At 35.6% G+C, this 14,672-nt stretch overlaps 1 protein-coding gene across 1 annotated transcript in view; it reads right to left on the minus strand.

Moving 5' to 3' along the window:
• The window catches only part of LOC125233896, a 169,688-nt gene that overhangs the window by 98,615 nt on the left and 56,401 nt on the right, over positions 1 to 14,672 (minus strand). Inside the window, 2 exon segments of the mRNA XM_048140064.1 lie at positions 2,584 to 2,673; positions 5,555 to 5,616. Of these exon segments, the coding sequence (XP_047996021.1) occupies positions 2,584 to 2,673; positions 5,555 to 5,616 (152 nt within the window).

The following is a 14,672-nucleotide window of genomic DNA, read 5'->3' on the forward strand; positions in this document are numbered from 1 at the left end:
GGTATCGTGGGAATCCTGGCACAGCTTGAGTTATGGCGATCGGCCGAGATGGACTTCGGATAAACATTATCTATCTTACACTATAATTGTTAGAAATGATATAGCCGCGCCGTAATGATTGTGTAAATAATAAAAGTTAGTTATTACGTTGTTGCTAACATGTTGTACCTTTGGGCTTTATTCTGTAACACATTACCTAGAGGTAATCTGATGAATCTGATGATCGATGGCATGCACGGAATTACAAATAAGTACATGAGCTATGTAGAATGCTTACCTATCTATTATTTTTCTCCTTATTTGCATCTACACTGTACTTTGTGTTTGATTCTTCAGTTTTTAGTTTAGACGACCGGTCTGGCCTGGTTGCTAGTGACCCTGCTTTCTAAGCCCATGGTCATTGGGTTCGAATCATTTTGTTTTTGTGATTAGATATTTGTTCCTGAATCTTAAATGTTTTCCACGTATTTAAGTATTAACATATTATATCATTCTCTAAGTATCCCCAACGCAAGCCTTCTGCATTCACTGTGCGACTCATTCAATCTGTGTATGGATGTCCAGTAATATTTATTTATTATTTATTTTATTTACGTTTCATTATTGTTTTAATTAGGATCTGTTTATTTGTTCACATACATACCTTTATGGTATGGCGGGTATGCTATGGTAGACCTAATAGAAAATTAGATGAACATATTAAATCTATGACACTGGTCGCACCGCGAGCTAGTAAGCTATGAGCTATCGGCTATAAAAACGAACAAAAGATAATCACTCCCGTGCAAATAAAAGAGACACGGCGATGTTTATAGTTACACGCCCAGCGGTGAGGTATCAAAATAGCCGTGTCTCTTTTATTTGCACGGGAGTGTTTATATTTTGATCGTTTTTATAGCCGATAGCTCATAGCTTACTAGCTCGCGGTGGGACCAGTGCCTATTGTACCAGTGTCTTACAGTTTAGTGAATTTGTCATGTAAATTGTAAAACATGAATACAACACACAAAGGTAACGTTGCCAACACTAGGGTATATTAATCACAATTTGAATATATTGACTGCTGACATTATAAACATCAGACGTAGCGCCGACTCATACGGGCCTACCGCCAAATCGTATATACAGGTTGTATACTTATTTAAAAATAATAATATTGGTAAATAGGTATGCCTAGTGATTATCCTACCTACACAAAATTTAGGTATATATTCCCCAACTGTATTAAATTCTTTATCAAGTTGGTATTAAGTGTATCTTTTGTAAAAATTTCTATTCATAATTTTATATTTATTTAACCTGTCACTGCAATGTCACAGTTTCGTTTTCTTTAAACCCCTTATTTGCCAAGAGTAGCACTGAAACTTGAGTAATTTCATGTGCTCTGCCTACCCCTTCATGGGATACAGGCGTGATTGTATGTATCTATGTATGTATGTATGTATAATTTTATAATATTATCGCAATCGTACAGTTAATTCCAAGTTAACCTTGAGTCATTATACATATTTATTTACAAATAAATACCTATTTATTAATACAAATAAAGGCCTGTAATTGAAACAGCTCGTCAGTGTATGCATTAGATAACTAGCATGCAGTCATGTTGAAGTCCGTAAACATATTAATAAAGCTCGTGTAAATGAATCAACCGGTAAAGGATAAATCTATTTACCCGCTTCCTTGTATGGTTTAACAAATAAATCTCTCACAACTGCAAATAAACCAGCGTGATTTGCTCATAAATAGCTAATTTACAAAATTCAATTAAACTGGTTTGTTAGAAATAATTGAATAACTAGTTAGTTAGATCAACCTGTGGCTCACATGCGCCGAACAATAAACCGCTGTGATTAATTCGGCGGCGCGAGCGCAGGCTAACGAGGAACCTTCCCGTTCCCTTTCAATTTAAACTTTATAGATCTCACAATAGGGTTACGTTAGTAACTTTTTGACTAAACTAGATACGTATTTGCGAAAGTAAGGACGTAATTTGGGGTCAGCGCTACGATTTGTAGCGAGACCCACCGGGGCGTCGGAAAAATCTTAACTGATATTGATTTTGATTGAGTGCGATAAAAGCATCGCGGACGAGTTTTGGGTGCGTTTTTTATACGGCAAACCTTTGTGCCTTACTCATAAGGCGATTTTATCCAATATTAATTATTTAATATACGAGTAAGTGCCTCAACAAACTATTGTTTGATTATAATTTAAATTAGTTTAAGTTACATAATTTGATATTTCAGTATAAATAAAAAAAAAACTATTTGATAGTAGAAACGCAAAGGCTTACTATGAAGCGAGTAGGTATTTTAGGTTTGACTCCCAATTAAACCATTTAATTGTGATGAGCCAGCAAGTAAAAATGTGATTCATGCATGTATTTTTTTTTCAAAATTAGATACCTATGTGTTGATGTCGGTGTAAAATCTCATTTATCATTTAAACATAATCAAAAAATGTGTCTACAAACAGTAGTATAGAAAAAAACCTGAAACTTACTGTTAATATTTTCTCCATAGGATCCTTACATAAAAATCTTCGTTACAACCTTAAACACTATAGCAATAAAATACTCACCATCGAATGTCCAAGGTATTCTGCTGCGTTGTCGGATATGTAGAGTAGTTTCCCGTTCTGCGTCATCATCATCAGGAAACCGTTAAGAGCCTAAAAAAGTTTATGGTTTTAGAAATATTTCAAAGGATGAGTTGGAAAGTGTATTGTAACACATGACCAGACATCGGATTCCGTGGGGCGAAACTTCTTGACAGCTAGGGACTTCCTATATTGATAAACTCATTTATCGATACTAGTTCTATATACTAGTGACCGGCCCCAACATTGTGTGTGTTTTTTGTAACTATTGTTCTGAAGACCAGTATGAAATTCATAAGGTGAAATACCCCATAATGGACGGTGATGCCATTATGGACAAAAAACCACAAATCCTTAAAAATAAGTATCTAAAATTAGTTTCTAAAAACTGACGGCTATGTACCATAAACTAGAGTTATAGAGCTGTTTCATTTTGAAGTTTCAATTGATTCGGTTATTTCTGAAGGATTTGGCGACAAGATAAAATTCATCAGTTTACTGAAAAAAATATCAAGACGAATTCTTAGTAATGTTGCTAAGAGAGTTGAGTTCATGTATAAAATAATAAAAAAATAATACTCGGTGTAAACTTGAATGCGTTTTATTTACTGCATTAAGCATGAGATAAGGTATAAAACATACTAGTTTGTTGCTCCAAAGATATAAAGAAATGGCGTTATTTTGCGAGTGTCCATTACTGGAACCGAAAAAGTGCCTACCTCCTATGATGGACAAGGAACAATTTACAAAACCAAAATTTACAAGAAACAATCCTATGTTAAAATAACTCAAACTAATTGTATTTATGGTATATAAAATTGACTCATTGAGTATCAGTTAGCTTTAAAAGTAAAATTTTAAACTTATTTCACTGTCCATAATAGGGGATCCATTACTGGAGAACTGCCGTCCATAATTGGAGAAAAAACACCTAATTTTAATTTGTTAAGTATGAAGAAACTAATAGGTGTATCCTTTCTGCAATACGCTTGAAATGTAAAAGAAGGATAGGACATTCAAGATTTAACACGCTTAGCGGTAGAATTTTTACATTTATGAGTGAAATATCAAAAACAGGCGAAAATTTTTCCTAAACTGTCCATGATTGGGTCCGTTACCTTACGTAGCGTCTAAAATAAATAGCGTCGACATAAATTGCGACGAGTAAACTTTTAAGAACGTTTTCAGAAAAGAAGAAGAAAATTGAGTTCTTATTTTATTATATAATGTTTTTTTTATACTACGTCGGTGGCAACCAAGCATACGGTCCGATGCGGTGGAAAGCGGTTACCGTTACCTATGGACGCCTGCAACTCAAACAGTGTCACATGCGCATCCTCTTTTAATAAAAAAATCTTTTATAAGCAAACCTTTATGTGATCACTAGTATTTAGAACTAGTGTCGATAAATGAGTTTATCGATATAGGAAGTCCTTAGCTGTCAAGAAGTTTCGCCTCACGAAATCCGATGTCTGCACATGACTCATATTCTGACTTCAAAGATAGTTAGGCCCACTTGCACCAACCACTTAACTCAGTTAGTGGGCTGTCAACTGTCAAATTACATATAAAATGGTGGTTAAACCCTCTGGTTAACCCTACATTTTCGTTGGTGCAAGTGGCCCTTAGTGTAGGAGAAAACAGAATCATTGTCACTTATATGACGTGAAATTAAACATGAAATATACTATTTTACTATTCATTTTCGTCACAAAACTGATCGTGATTAACTTTTAAAAATCTTTGATGTAAAATGAACTTATCGATACACAATCGAATAATCTAATATTTAATTAAGTCAATTTGTGTTAAAATCGTAATTAATAATTTAAATACTCAGATAGATATCAAATTGTTGTCAAATTTAATCAATATTAGAACCAATTATTTTAGTAATCCATAAGTACATATAAACTCCTAACTTATTTACTTTCTAACCTATATTTATACTTATTAGAGAAATAAAATACTCTCTTCATTTCTCCAACGCTCTCATTCCATTATGCCTAGCCGCGACCGCTAAGTTATGGCGCGAATAAATTAAATAAGCACACAATCGAATGGCCAATCGCAGCACACCACAATCGAGTATTTGTCACATAAAGTATTCGGTTCTGTTATCATTTCCTAAAGGGAAATTAGCGCTGTGTTCACAATACTTTATGGGTAAGCCGTTGAAAGTTTAGTTATATTTGATAGAAACTACTAATGAAATGAGTGAAATAAAATAACTTTGCCTCTAGGTTTACATTGAGATATAAAAACATATCGACACGACCACACGAGAAACATCCGATCTACCTACTTATTATGTAGAACATAATTTTCTTTTCAAAAATATATTTATAATTTATTTGACTGACGAATAAAAGTGTTTTTGATATTAGTACCTAAAGTTTAGAGCTAGAAATTGTATCAGTACATTACTAATACTATTATAGATTATAGATAATAAAAATCATGCGGCTCTAGTGAAGAAGAGTTTATGTTTCGTTCAGATTATTTCTAAATTCAGTTGTGCATATCTTAATAATACAAAATAAACATAACACAAGCCAACACACCGAAAACTGACCTCTAAAAGTGCGTTTTAAATCTGTTCAAATAAAACGGTAACACACAGCGGCTAGTATGAAAAATTGCTCCCAACTTATGATTAAAACCAACCGAATTAAAGTTAATAAGGGGGTATGCTACCACTCCCTCTTAATGTGGTCTTACGAACTATTGAAGTTTATACCACATACTTTGGTCTCTTTTTGACAAATTGTAAGCATCTTTGGAAAGAGAGCGACGGAAAAAGCTTATTTGAATGAGCTACAGAATTATGAAGCGTGGGAATTTTACTGTGTTGTATAAAGATAAAGTGTATGTGCTAATTATAGATTAGTCTCCGTCATAATTAATACACTCAATAGCAATCAAAATTTGTTTAAAACATATTGTTACTTACTTTAGAAAAACCGAAGTTGGGGGCTGGAGGTTGTTGTTGATTGATGTCGAAGCGTTTGAAAACTGTAACAAAATAAAAATAAAAAACAATTTTTATAGATATTTATTTATAGAACTGATATTAAAAATATTAAGCAAAGTAACAGAGAAGGCTCTACCTTTCCATACAAAGTTTAATTATCTCGTCCGAAATACGAATAATTTAGTTTTTGAACTAAGTCTAGGCCAGTAACAGCTAATAAGAGAAACGCACGACATCCGATCCGAATGATATCCGAAATATTGTATCAGTGTAACACAGAATTCGCCTGAGTGTCATAATTTTGGCGCACTAATACCTTTGGCGCACTAATGCCATTTCTTTTATTAAATAAGAATTACAGGCTTCTTTGTAAGTATATCAACAAGACAGTATTAGTAAAAGTAATCTTTAGTGCTCAAATTGCATCGTAAAAATCATTAAAACCAACAGTTACGTCCCAAGCACGTCGTTTGTCCGTATAAACATCGTTTAGTGAGACATTACAGCGCAATCATAGAACGGCTAATACGACTGTAATGTGTCGCGACAAGAAGCCATCGCTTTCAGATACGATGATTTGACATACGATGTTAGGCGGGTAGCACACTACTATGGCTATATTGCGAGCGGTTACTTGGGTGAAATGAAAAGTGTGTACGTAGTAAATGTAGTAAACGTTGTCAAGGATCTAGAAGTAGTAGTAATGATTTTATCGTGAAAGACAGGTGTATGTATATAATTTACAGAAATATAAAATTTACTAAGGCGAACTTATCTACAATTTTCAGTTATTTTGTCATGTTTATTTTTTTATATCCAGCAGATATTGTTAGCTAGGTTTAGAGTTTAGCTAGGTTAAGATTACAAAAATTACTAGAAAAATGCATTACGATTTCCATTTATACATATCTTATAGTTTATTTATTAATTCTTGTAGTGTAGGGACGCCTAGCCGGAAACAGGCGGGCTGTCGATCACATAATGCGTTCATTCAGCAAGTTCATTATTAACTCTTACAAACACTACGGCTCTGCTTACGGAAACGCGTTGTCTAGCAAAGCTTATTTCAACAATGTATTATTTATTTCCATAAACTTTGCATGATTGATTATACACCGTATTGCTCCAAAATTTTCAATGGACTCTATTGTCAAATAAAATAAAGGTGACAGCTGGTAACTATAGAGCTACCAAAATCACGATACACCACCATTTGAAAGGTAACGGTAAAATATTGGGGACGTCTTACACAGATCAACTTAGCCCCAAACTATGCAAAGCTTGTACTATGGGTGCTAAGCGACGATATATATACATACTTAAATAGATAAATACATACTTATATACATAGAAAACATCCATGACTCAGGAACAAATATCTGTGCTCATCAAATAAATGCCCTTACCGGGATTGGAACCCAGGACCGCGGAATAGCAGGCAGGGTCACTACCGACTGAGCCAGACCGGTCGTCACACTAAGTAAGATATAACCAGAGATCCGACGGATTCATGCGCGGATCCAGGGGGGGGGTCATGGGGGTCATGACACCCCCCCCCCCATGGAGCCTAAGTTGGCCATACAAATAGACCACGTGACCCCCCCTGGGGCCCCGGGCCTTTACCACGTGACCCCCCCCTGGGCACGAAGCTGGATCCGCGCTTGGACGGATTTGCGACATTCTTAGTGACTTACGTCATTTTAATGACTTTTAGTATGAGATGACGCACAAAAATCCGATCTCTGGATATAACTGAAGAGATGTTTGTAATAACTTCAAATATCAAAAAAAACATTTAACCATTTTATTTTCTAGTATATTCATATCTTTAAGTGTACCACTGACTGGCCCGCACAAGAATCCGAACAATCGATGATTTGGAGCAGCCTACTCGCACGATACATATCTCATCGCTGCATTACGTTCTTGCGCAACGTTCCGATCTTGTGAGGCAATGCGGGAAACATGCTTAATGCTGAGTACCCTTGTTCCTTACGTTGCATAGTAAGATCACCATGACCAAAGTGGTCTTACTATATAAATATAAATAGAACATAATATTACGCTGGCAGTATTTACAGTCTGTCAGTAGTGCCTGCAGTAGAGGATCGGTGAGATGTTAACCTTGCGAGCATAACTCAATACATACTCATTATTAGGATGTAAATGAAATAAAAAAATATATATAACCTAAATCTGTGAACCTCCTCACATAATTTCAAGAGAAGTGGTTGAGAATTGTGATCTGTAGATGCCAATTCGAGCATACTATAGCATTTTGCCCAAGCTGAAACCAACTAACTCTCGGTCAATCATCGAGTTTGTAGGTATCTTATCTTATGACGACGTTACTTTGCGTACTGCAGTAGACTACTAATCAGGATTGTCATTAAACAATTAGACAACGCCCACGGCGGAAACACCCGAAACAGCACTTATGCGACAATCGATTAATTAATCGAATCAACCGATCGATACTTTCTCGACCGGCGGCATAGGGAACAACGATAAACAATAACTAGCCGTACGATTATATCGATAAGATATCGAATAATTCTGAGTCTAATGGGCCCGCCACGGTGTATAAGGGGATTTACACTTTCTAAACTATCTGAAAAGGGTACGGAGGATGGATTAGAATATTGATAAGTCGGGCGAAATCATAAGAGCCAGTTTTGATTAGGAATAGGATTTATCTCTGCTGTGTGACTAGAATTTATTAGCAACTGGCTAGCGGCGGCGATGCCAGAGGTCTAAAGCTTTCCGCACAACTATGTATGAAAGCGACATTTTCGGGTTTCCAAAATAATTTACATACATAATTATGTACGTAGATACCTACAAATGTCCTTGCAAATGTAGGTGATGATGCTATAACGATCAATGATGCTTTATTAAACACATATTTATTTAATTCATCTATTATCTATGTTTAATTTTCCCAAATATTTATTTTCAGCCAAATTAAAGTCTTTGTCAAAACTCACAGAAATTATATTTATTCGCAAAACAATACTCGATTACATTTCAACTGAGTCAAAAAATCGAAATTACATAATTACATACACCTATTAAATTTTACTGAATTTTTTAGGTTACAATTAAGCTACTGTGGCACTTGAGTTTTCTCGGAATTCCTGGTGGGTACAACCGCGTTAGATAAAATCTGCCTACCGCCAGGAGCGCGTGGCTCCAGTTGCTCTCGTTGCGAACATTGTTATAATAAAGCATTATTGAATTTAATATCGTTCGAGTTGTCTCTAATTGCCCTTTTATGTTGTACTGCTTTTTACTCGACAATAGCAGAAATCCTAGTTGAAACACTTTGATTACGTAAATTTTTGATAGGTAGAACGATATTATTTTGAACCTCCGGCCCAAAAGGAGAAGTGTAAAGAAGAAAACTTTTAGGCCGATTTTTGTTTTTGTGTCGCTCTGTCACACCGAAAATCTAACGGATTGATTTTTATTAATTAATAGTACGAAAGCATGATTTGTCTCCATCGTTCTGTGATCTTGAAATTGCCGGAAGTCGTTATTTCCCGTATCCGAGAAAACATGTTATTAAAATTACACTACACTATTTACCCCTGCCTAGGTACATACACAGACACAGGGTGGACACCATTATTACGAACTGTACCTTTACTCATATTGAATCATTTTTTCGCGTCACTAATACAAATATAATAGTGTAGTTGCCTCGAGCATTAGTCCAAGTCGCGGCAAATGGCCCACGAACGCCCTAACTGATTTTAACGAGTGGACCATTCGTTCCGACGCCGTCCAGCGGCTTCACAAATTATTTACTTACATTAAATTTAATGACGAACAGGAACATACAATTAACCGGTGTGAGATAGTCAAAATGAAAGATGATATCTTGAAATCAATGATAAATAATAATAATAAAACAGTTATCAGTAACAGTAGAAGTGTTAACAAAAAATTGACTTCTATTAAATCCTGATCTACACATATAATTAATACGTAACACCATCATTAAAACATTTACAAATCATGATTTAAGTTATTAACTCTGATCAGTAGGTAGATACATCAAATTAGCATACTACAGCTTCGATGTACTTAGCTTGATTTGGTTCGTGGTTCTTGAAGTGATCGATTGGCAAATTAATAAGACGTTAATTTATCTGTTTGGCTTTGAAAAATTATCTGTTTACTAAGTTAATTTCGCAGTAACATCAGTGTTTACGTTATAAATAGTTAAATTTACCTAAATCGTCAGTAGGTAGTAGGTATACTTGGCATAATCACACCTCTTTAAATTAACCCAATTTGAATGCGTCGATATATCAGCGCCAAAGCTTATTTGCCTGCTTTATACTAATAGACAATAGAAAATGCCCAAAACAAAATCTGAAACACCAAGAATTTCCCTTGAAAATAACAAGCCCCTGTAGAATAAAACACCCACGACTCTAGCCAAATTCCATTTGGAATAGACTGTTTATTTAAGCTCGGTGCAGGCAGGTGGGTAGCTAAATTGAGATGTTCGTTAGTCGCCTAATGTATGTATCTCGTCAATCTGTGCCCAGTTATTTCTGCCGCCCGCGAAACATCACCCGCCGCCGCGCCGCTTTTTATTTTTAATAAGTACCTGGTGTGTATGTGGCCTTATTAAATTGAATTGCATTTTAGAAATGGTGAGAAGGACGGATCGATAAATTAAAAAAATGTAAATTGGATTGTAAAAATAATCAGACAAGCCTGTTTTAATAATAAAACAATGTGATTTTATCAATGTTCTATTGTTAGGTACAAATAATGTATTTGACAGCCGCTAATAGAATTGAATGACATGTGGGATCTGTCAAACTTGGATATTTTACATTTGCCAAAGGTCACTTGCAAATGATATTTTTATTAAAATTTGATTCAATTCAGACGTAAAATAAGAGTATTTACATAAATATTTACAACTAAAGTTTAATTCATGGGTATACCAATGACCTCCAGAATTATGTTTAATGTAGATATGCAGTTAGGTATAGGTATAGGTAATTAGGTATAGGTAGTATATGCATGGTTAATTAGAAATGAAATATCAGGAATAAGTTGGTTTTTCGTTAATGATTAAAGTAACAAATAAAAGTTTTTAGGGATACTACTCATTCATTTTTAAATTAATGAGTGAAATTATTTGTTATTAAATTAAAAAAATCAGGATACTAAGTAGCACAAGCAGTAGCTTATGCTACTTAGTATCCTGAATTAAGTATAATAAGCACAAACTTGTAACATGAAATTGAGTTGTGTCGCGGCTAAAATCACCAATGTTAAGCATTGTATTTATTGTCTAGAACATTTAGCCGAGAATAGTCACCAAGCATCGAATTCCGTACATTCGAACATCGGTAATAACATAAACATGACTGCCAAATAAACAGGCTCGGCTCGGGCGGGAATTCTGTGCGCTATGAGAACCCAAGACAATGAGATATAAAATTCCTAACCGGGTTCCAAACAAATACCGGCTCTTTGCGTATATTGAAACCAATGACTTGGAATACTTACCCTACTTAACGGATGGCTATGTAAATAAGAACATAAAGTTTTTATGGGTCTTATATTGGGGCATTTTGTAATACATTACAATTTGTTTTGATACCTCTATATGACACCTTTCACAATATGATAGGCAATGAAGCGTTGTAGACTTTGCGTGAAAGATTAGCTATTTTCACACATCAAGTACGTAATTATATACTTGTGAAATTTGTCACATAGGTAATTATTACAAATAAAATATTTTTAATATCTGAATTTGCTAACTATTTCTTACTACCAGATTTTGAGCTTTATTGTATACTAAGTAAAGCAAAATTTTACCTATACTGTTAGGAAAAGTACGATTTTGTGAAAGTAAGCAGGGCTTATATTGGCTAAGAAGAGCCTCCTTATGCAAATGCTATAGGCAATTACTATAAAAGAAATTGTTCTAGAGTCTCACGAGCACTTAAGTCTACGGTCGTGCGAGGCCTTTTCGGGCTCACTCTTAAATAAGACTATTGTATGTCAGTCCGTCGGTCTGTAATTGTGCGAGCATGTGTGAACGGATCGACTTTTGGTTTGCATTTAATGAGTTCATGTGTATGAAATAATTCACTGTCTATTTTGTAGATTTGCTTTCTCTCTCAGGGTAGTTTGAGACAGAAGCGTGGCACTCCTTCCACGGTGTATCATGAACTGAATTTTCATATAGGAAACATAATACAGAATATTCTGTATTATGTATCCTTACAGAGAAGGTATACAGATAAATAAATAAATAAATAAATATTATAGGACATTCTTACACAGATTGACTGAGGCCCACGGTAAGCTCAAGAAGGTTTGTGTTGTGGGTACTCAGACAACGATATATATAATATATAAATACTTATATACATAGAAAACATCCATGACTCAGGAACAAATATCTGTGCTCATCACACAAATAAATGCCCTTACCGGGATTCGAACCCGGGACCGCGGCGCAGCAGGCAGGTTCACTACTGACTGCGCCAGACCGGTCACCAAAATCAGTCAGATCAGTTAAGACCTTTATTTTAGGATTTATATACTATTTATTACTAAGCAGAGAATGTAATATTTATTAAATATAAATAATTGTTTTTTTTTATATTGAACATTTCGACAGAAATAAAGTTAATCAACCTAACGCTCTCTGTTTATAGTGTTTATATAAAACACACACTAATGCCATTGAATCATACTAAAATACTACTTTAGTACACAGTATACTAAATACGCACATATATTATGACTACGTCAAAAATTTAAAGGGCCACATATACTGACCACAGATTAATAATAAGTTACTGACGTAACAGATACTTCACTTCCCCGCAAACGACAAATACCTACGCTTTTATTTACCTAAATTTTCTAGCGGTAAAGAAAAATGAACTTAACGGCTTTGACTCAACGGAGCGTTTCAAGCGCACAACGCGCGACGACTGCGGCCGATGTGATAATACGTTAGGGTCGCCGCGCCGGTCGGTCGGTCCAATGAAATAAAATGCAAAAATATTTTATGATCTACTTTTATAACATGGTCATATAGTATAAATACTTAACGAGCGACCGCGAGCGAGTGACGGGGGCCTGGTAATACATTGTTCTATGCGCGTGCGAATAGGTAGTTTCCACTTGTATGTATGATAATAAATAACTATTTTAAGACCCAAAGTTCAATCAAATAAAATCCGGTAAATTACAAAATTACCAAAAACAATCACTTAATGTTTCGAAACTAAGGTCGTCTTCATACCGACGCCTGCGCCTGTCGAGCGCAGCAATTAACGTTTCATACGCGTCAACCAAATTAGCTTGTCATGGCAACGCGTTAGCGCGTGTGAAGCGCCCATTAGGTTGTGTACATTAGAGGCGGATCCGGATTGACAGTGTCTCGTAGGCAAAGAGTAGATGGAAAATAGTAAAATAATATTTTTTTCTTAATATTCACACAAGGTTTTATGTAGGTAGGTGTATGTCGTGTTTTAGGTAGGTAGCTATCGTTATACCATAAAACAAAAAAAAAACTTTATTTCAATTATTGGCGTTCTTTTTCCGACCAGCTTTCGGTAAAATTTACTGTACATATAAAAGGAGACGTTCTCGGATCTTGAAGTACATTTAGAATAAACGTAATTCTTGGATTGGTATTTTTGTCTTTCTGTCCATGTCAGTAACTCTAGTTATCACTAAGATCGGTGAGCGCGTTGATGTTGTTACTTATACAAAATGTAATTATTTCATGCAATAATATTATATAGATCTGTCAAGCTGTTAAATCATGTCAAACTCGCACCTCACGTTAGACTTTTGTATACCTCTACAAATTATCTTAAGCGCTGTAAAGAAAGCGAAATACACCTAGGGGTCTTGGCGCCCAATACAATTTCGTAACCATTTGGCGTCGAGACCCTTGGCTCGTGGGGTGCGAACGCCTTAAATTTATTTAAGGAAATGTCGAAAAAACTGACAGAGGTCAGCGGTGACCGTAGGGCTGGCAGCTTCCTCGCCCAAAGAATAAGCCTAGCGATACAGCGAGGAAATGCTGCCAGTGTCTACGGCACCATGCCTAAAGAGTACACCTAGTTTTTAATATTTTTAGTTTAGTTAGGTATTTATTTTTAGATTAAGGTTTAGTTTATGATTAGTATTAAAGTTTTTATTTATAATTGACAACATTTCATATTTTTGAGTACTACTTTTTATTGTTTGGTTTGAAAGAACTCAATACTAAAAGATACACGTATTTTTTTATTTTTCCAAAAACTGCTATTTTAATGAGAAATTCCCTTTTTATTACTGCTTCGAGCAGAAAGAGCGTAAGTTACAAACGTCAAGACACAGCTTCGTGACGTCACATGTGTTGTTTCATACACCTAAGAAAACGACAAAATCATTCCTAAAAAAAAAGTTTTAAGTCAGCTTAAACAGTCCGGTATGTCTGACTGTCAAGTGTCACTGTCAACCACTAGTGAATGACTACGAATCATAGACTAAGCCATGATTTTTTTAATATCTTTGCTACGAACTGTGATAAGTTTCACTGTCAAATAATAATAATAATAATAATAATACCGTACCGTACTACAAGTACTTACCTGCGCCAGTTCTCGAAAATGGTCGTGCCACGCTCTATTGGGATCGATCTATTATCACTGACAGGACTATTGTAGCCAATAAACCTGACATTGTGATAATAGATCGACTGCAACGCCGGGCAGTGCTCGTTGACATCACCATCCCCCATGATGAGAATCTCGTGAAAGCCGAGAAGGACAAGTCCAGTAAGTACCTAGACTTGGCTCACGAGATAACCGCCATGTGGGATGTTGAATCAACGATCATTGTTCCGATAGTCGTTTCAGCGAACGGTCTCATAGCGAAGAGTCTCGACCAACATCTTAAGAGACTCTCGCTAGGTGGCTGGATCAAGGGCCAGATGCAGAAGGCGGTGATCTTGGACACAGCACGGATAGTTCGACGGTTCCTCTCTCTGCAGCCCTAACCACCGGCAGCTTGGGCCCTGCCCCGCTGCTGGCGGCACCCTAGGTTAGGT

This window comes from Leguminivora glycinivorella, chromosome 1, assembly GCF_023078275.1.
Source record: "Leguminivora glycinivorella isolate SPB_JAAS2020 chromosome 1, LegGlyc_1.1, whole genome shotgun sequence".
NCBI classification, from domain to species: domain Eukaryota; kingdom Metazoa; phylum Arthropoda; class Insecta; order Lepidoptera; family Tortricidae; genus Leguminivora; species Leguminivora glycinivorella.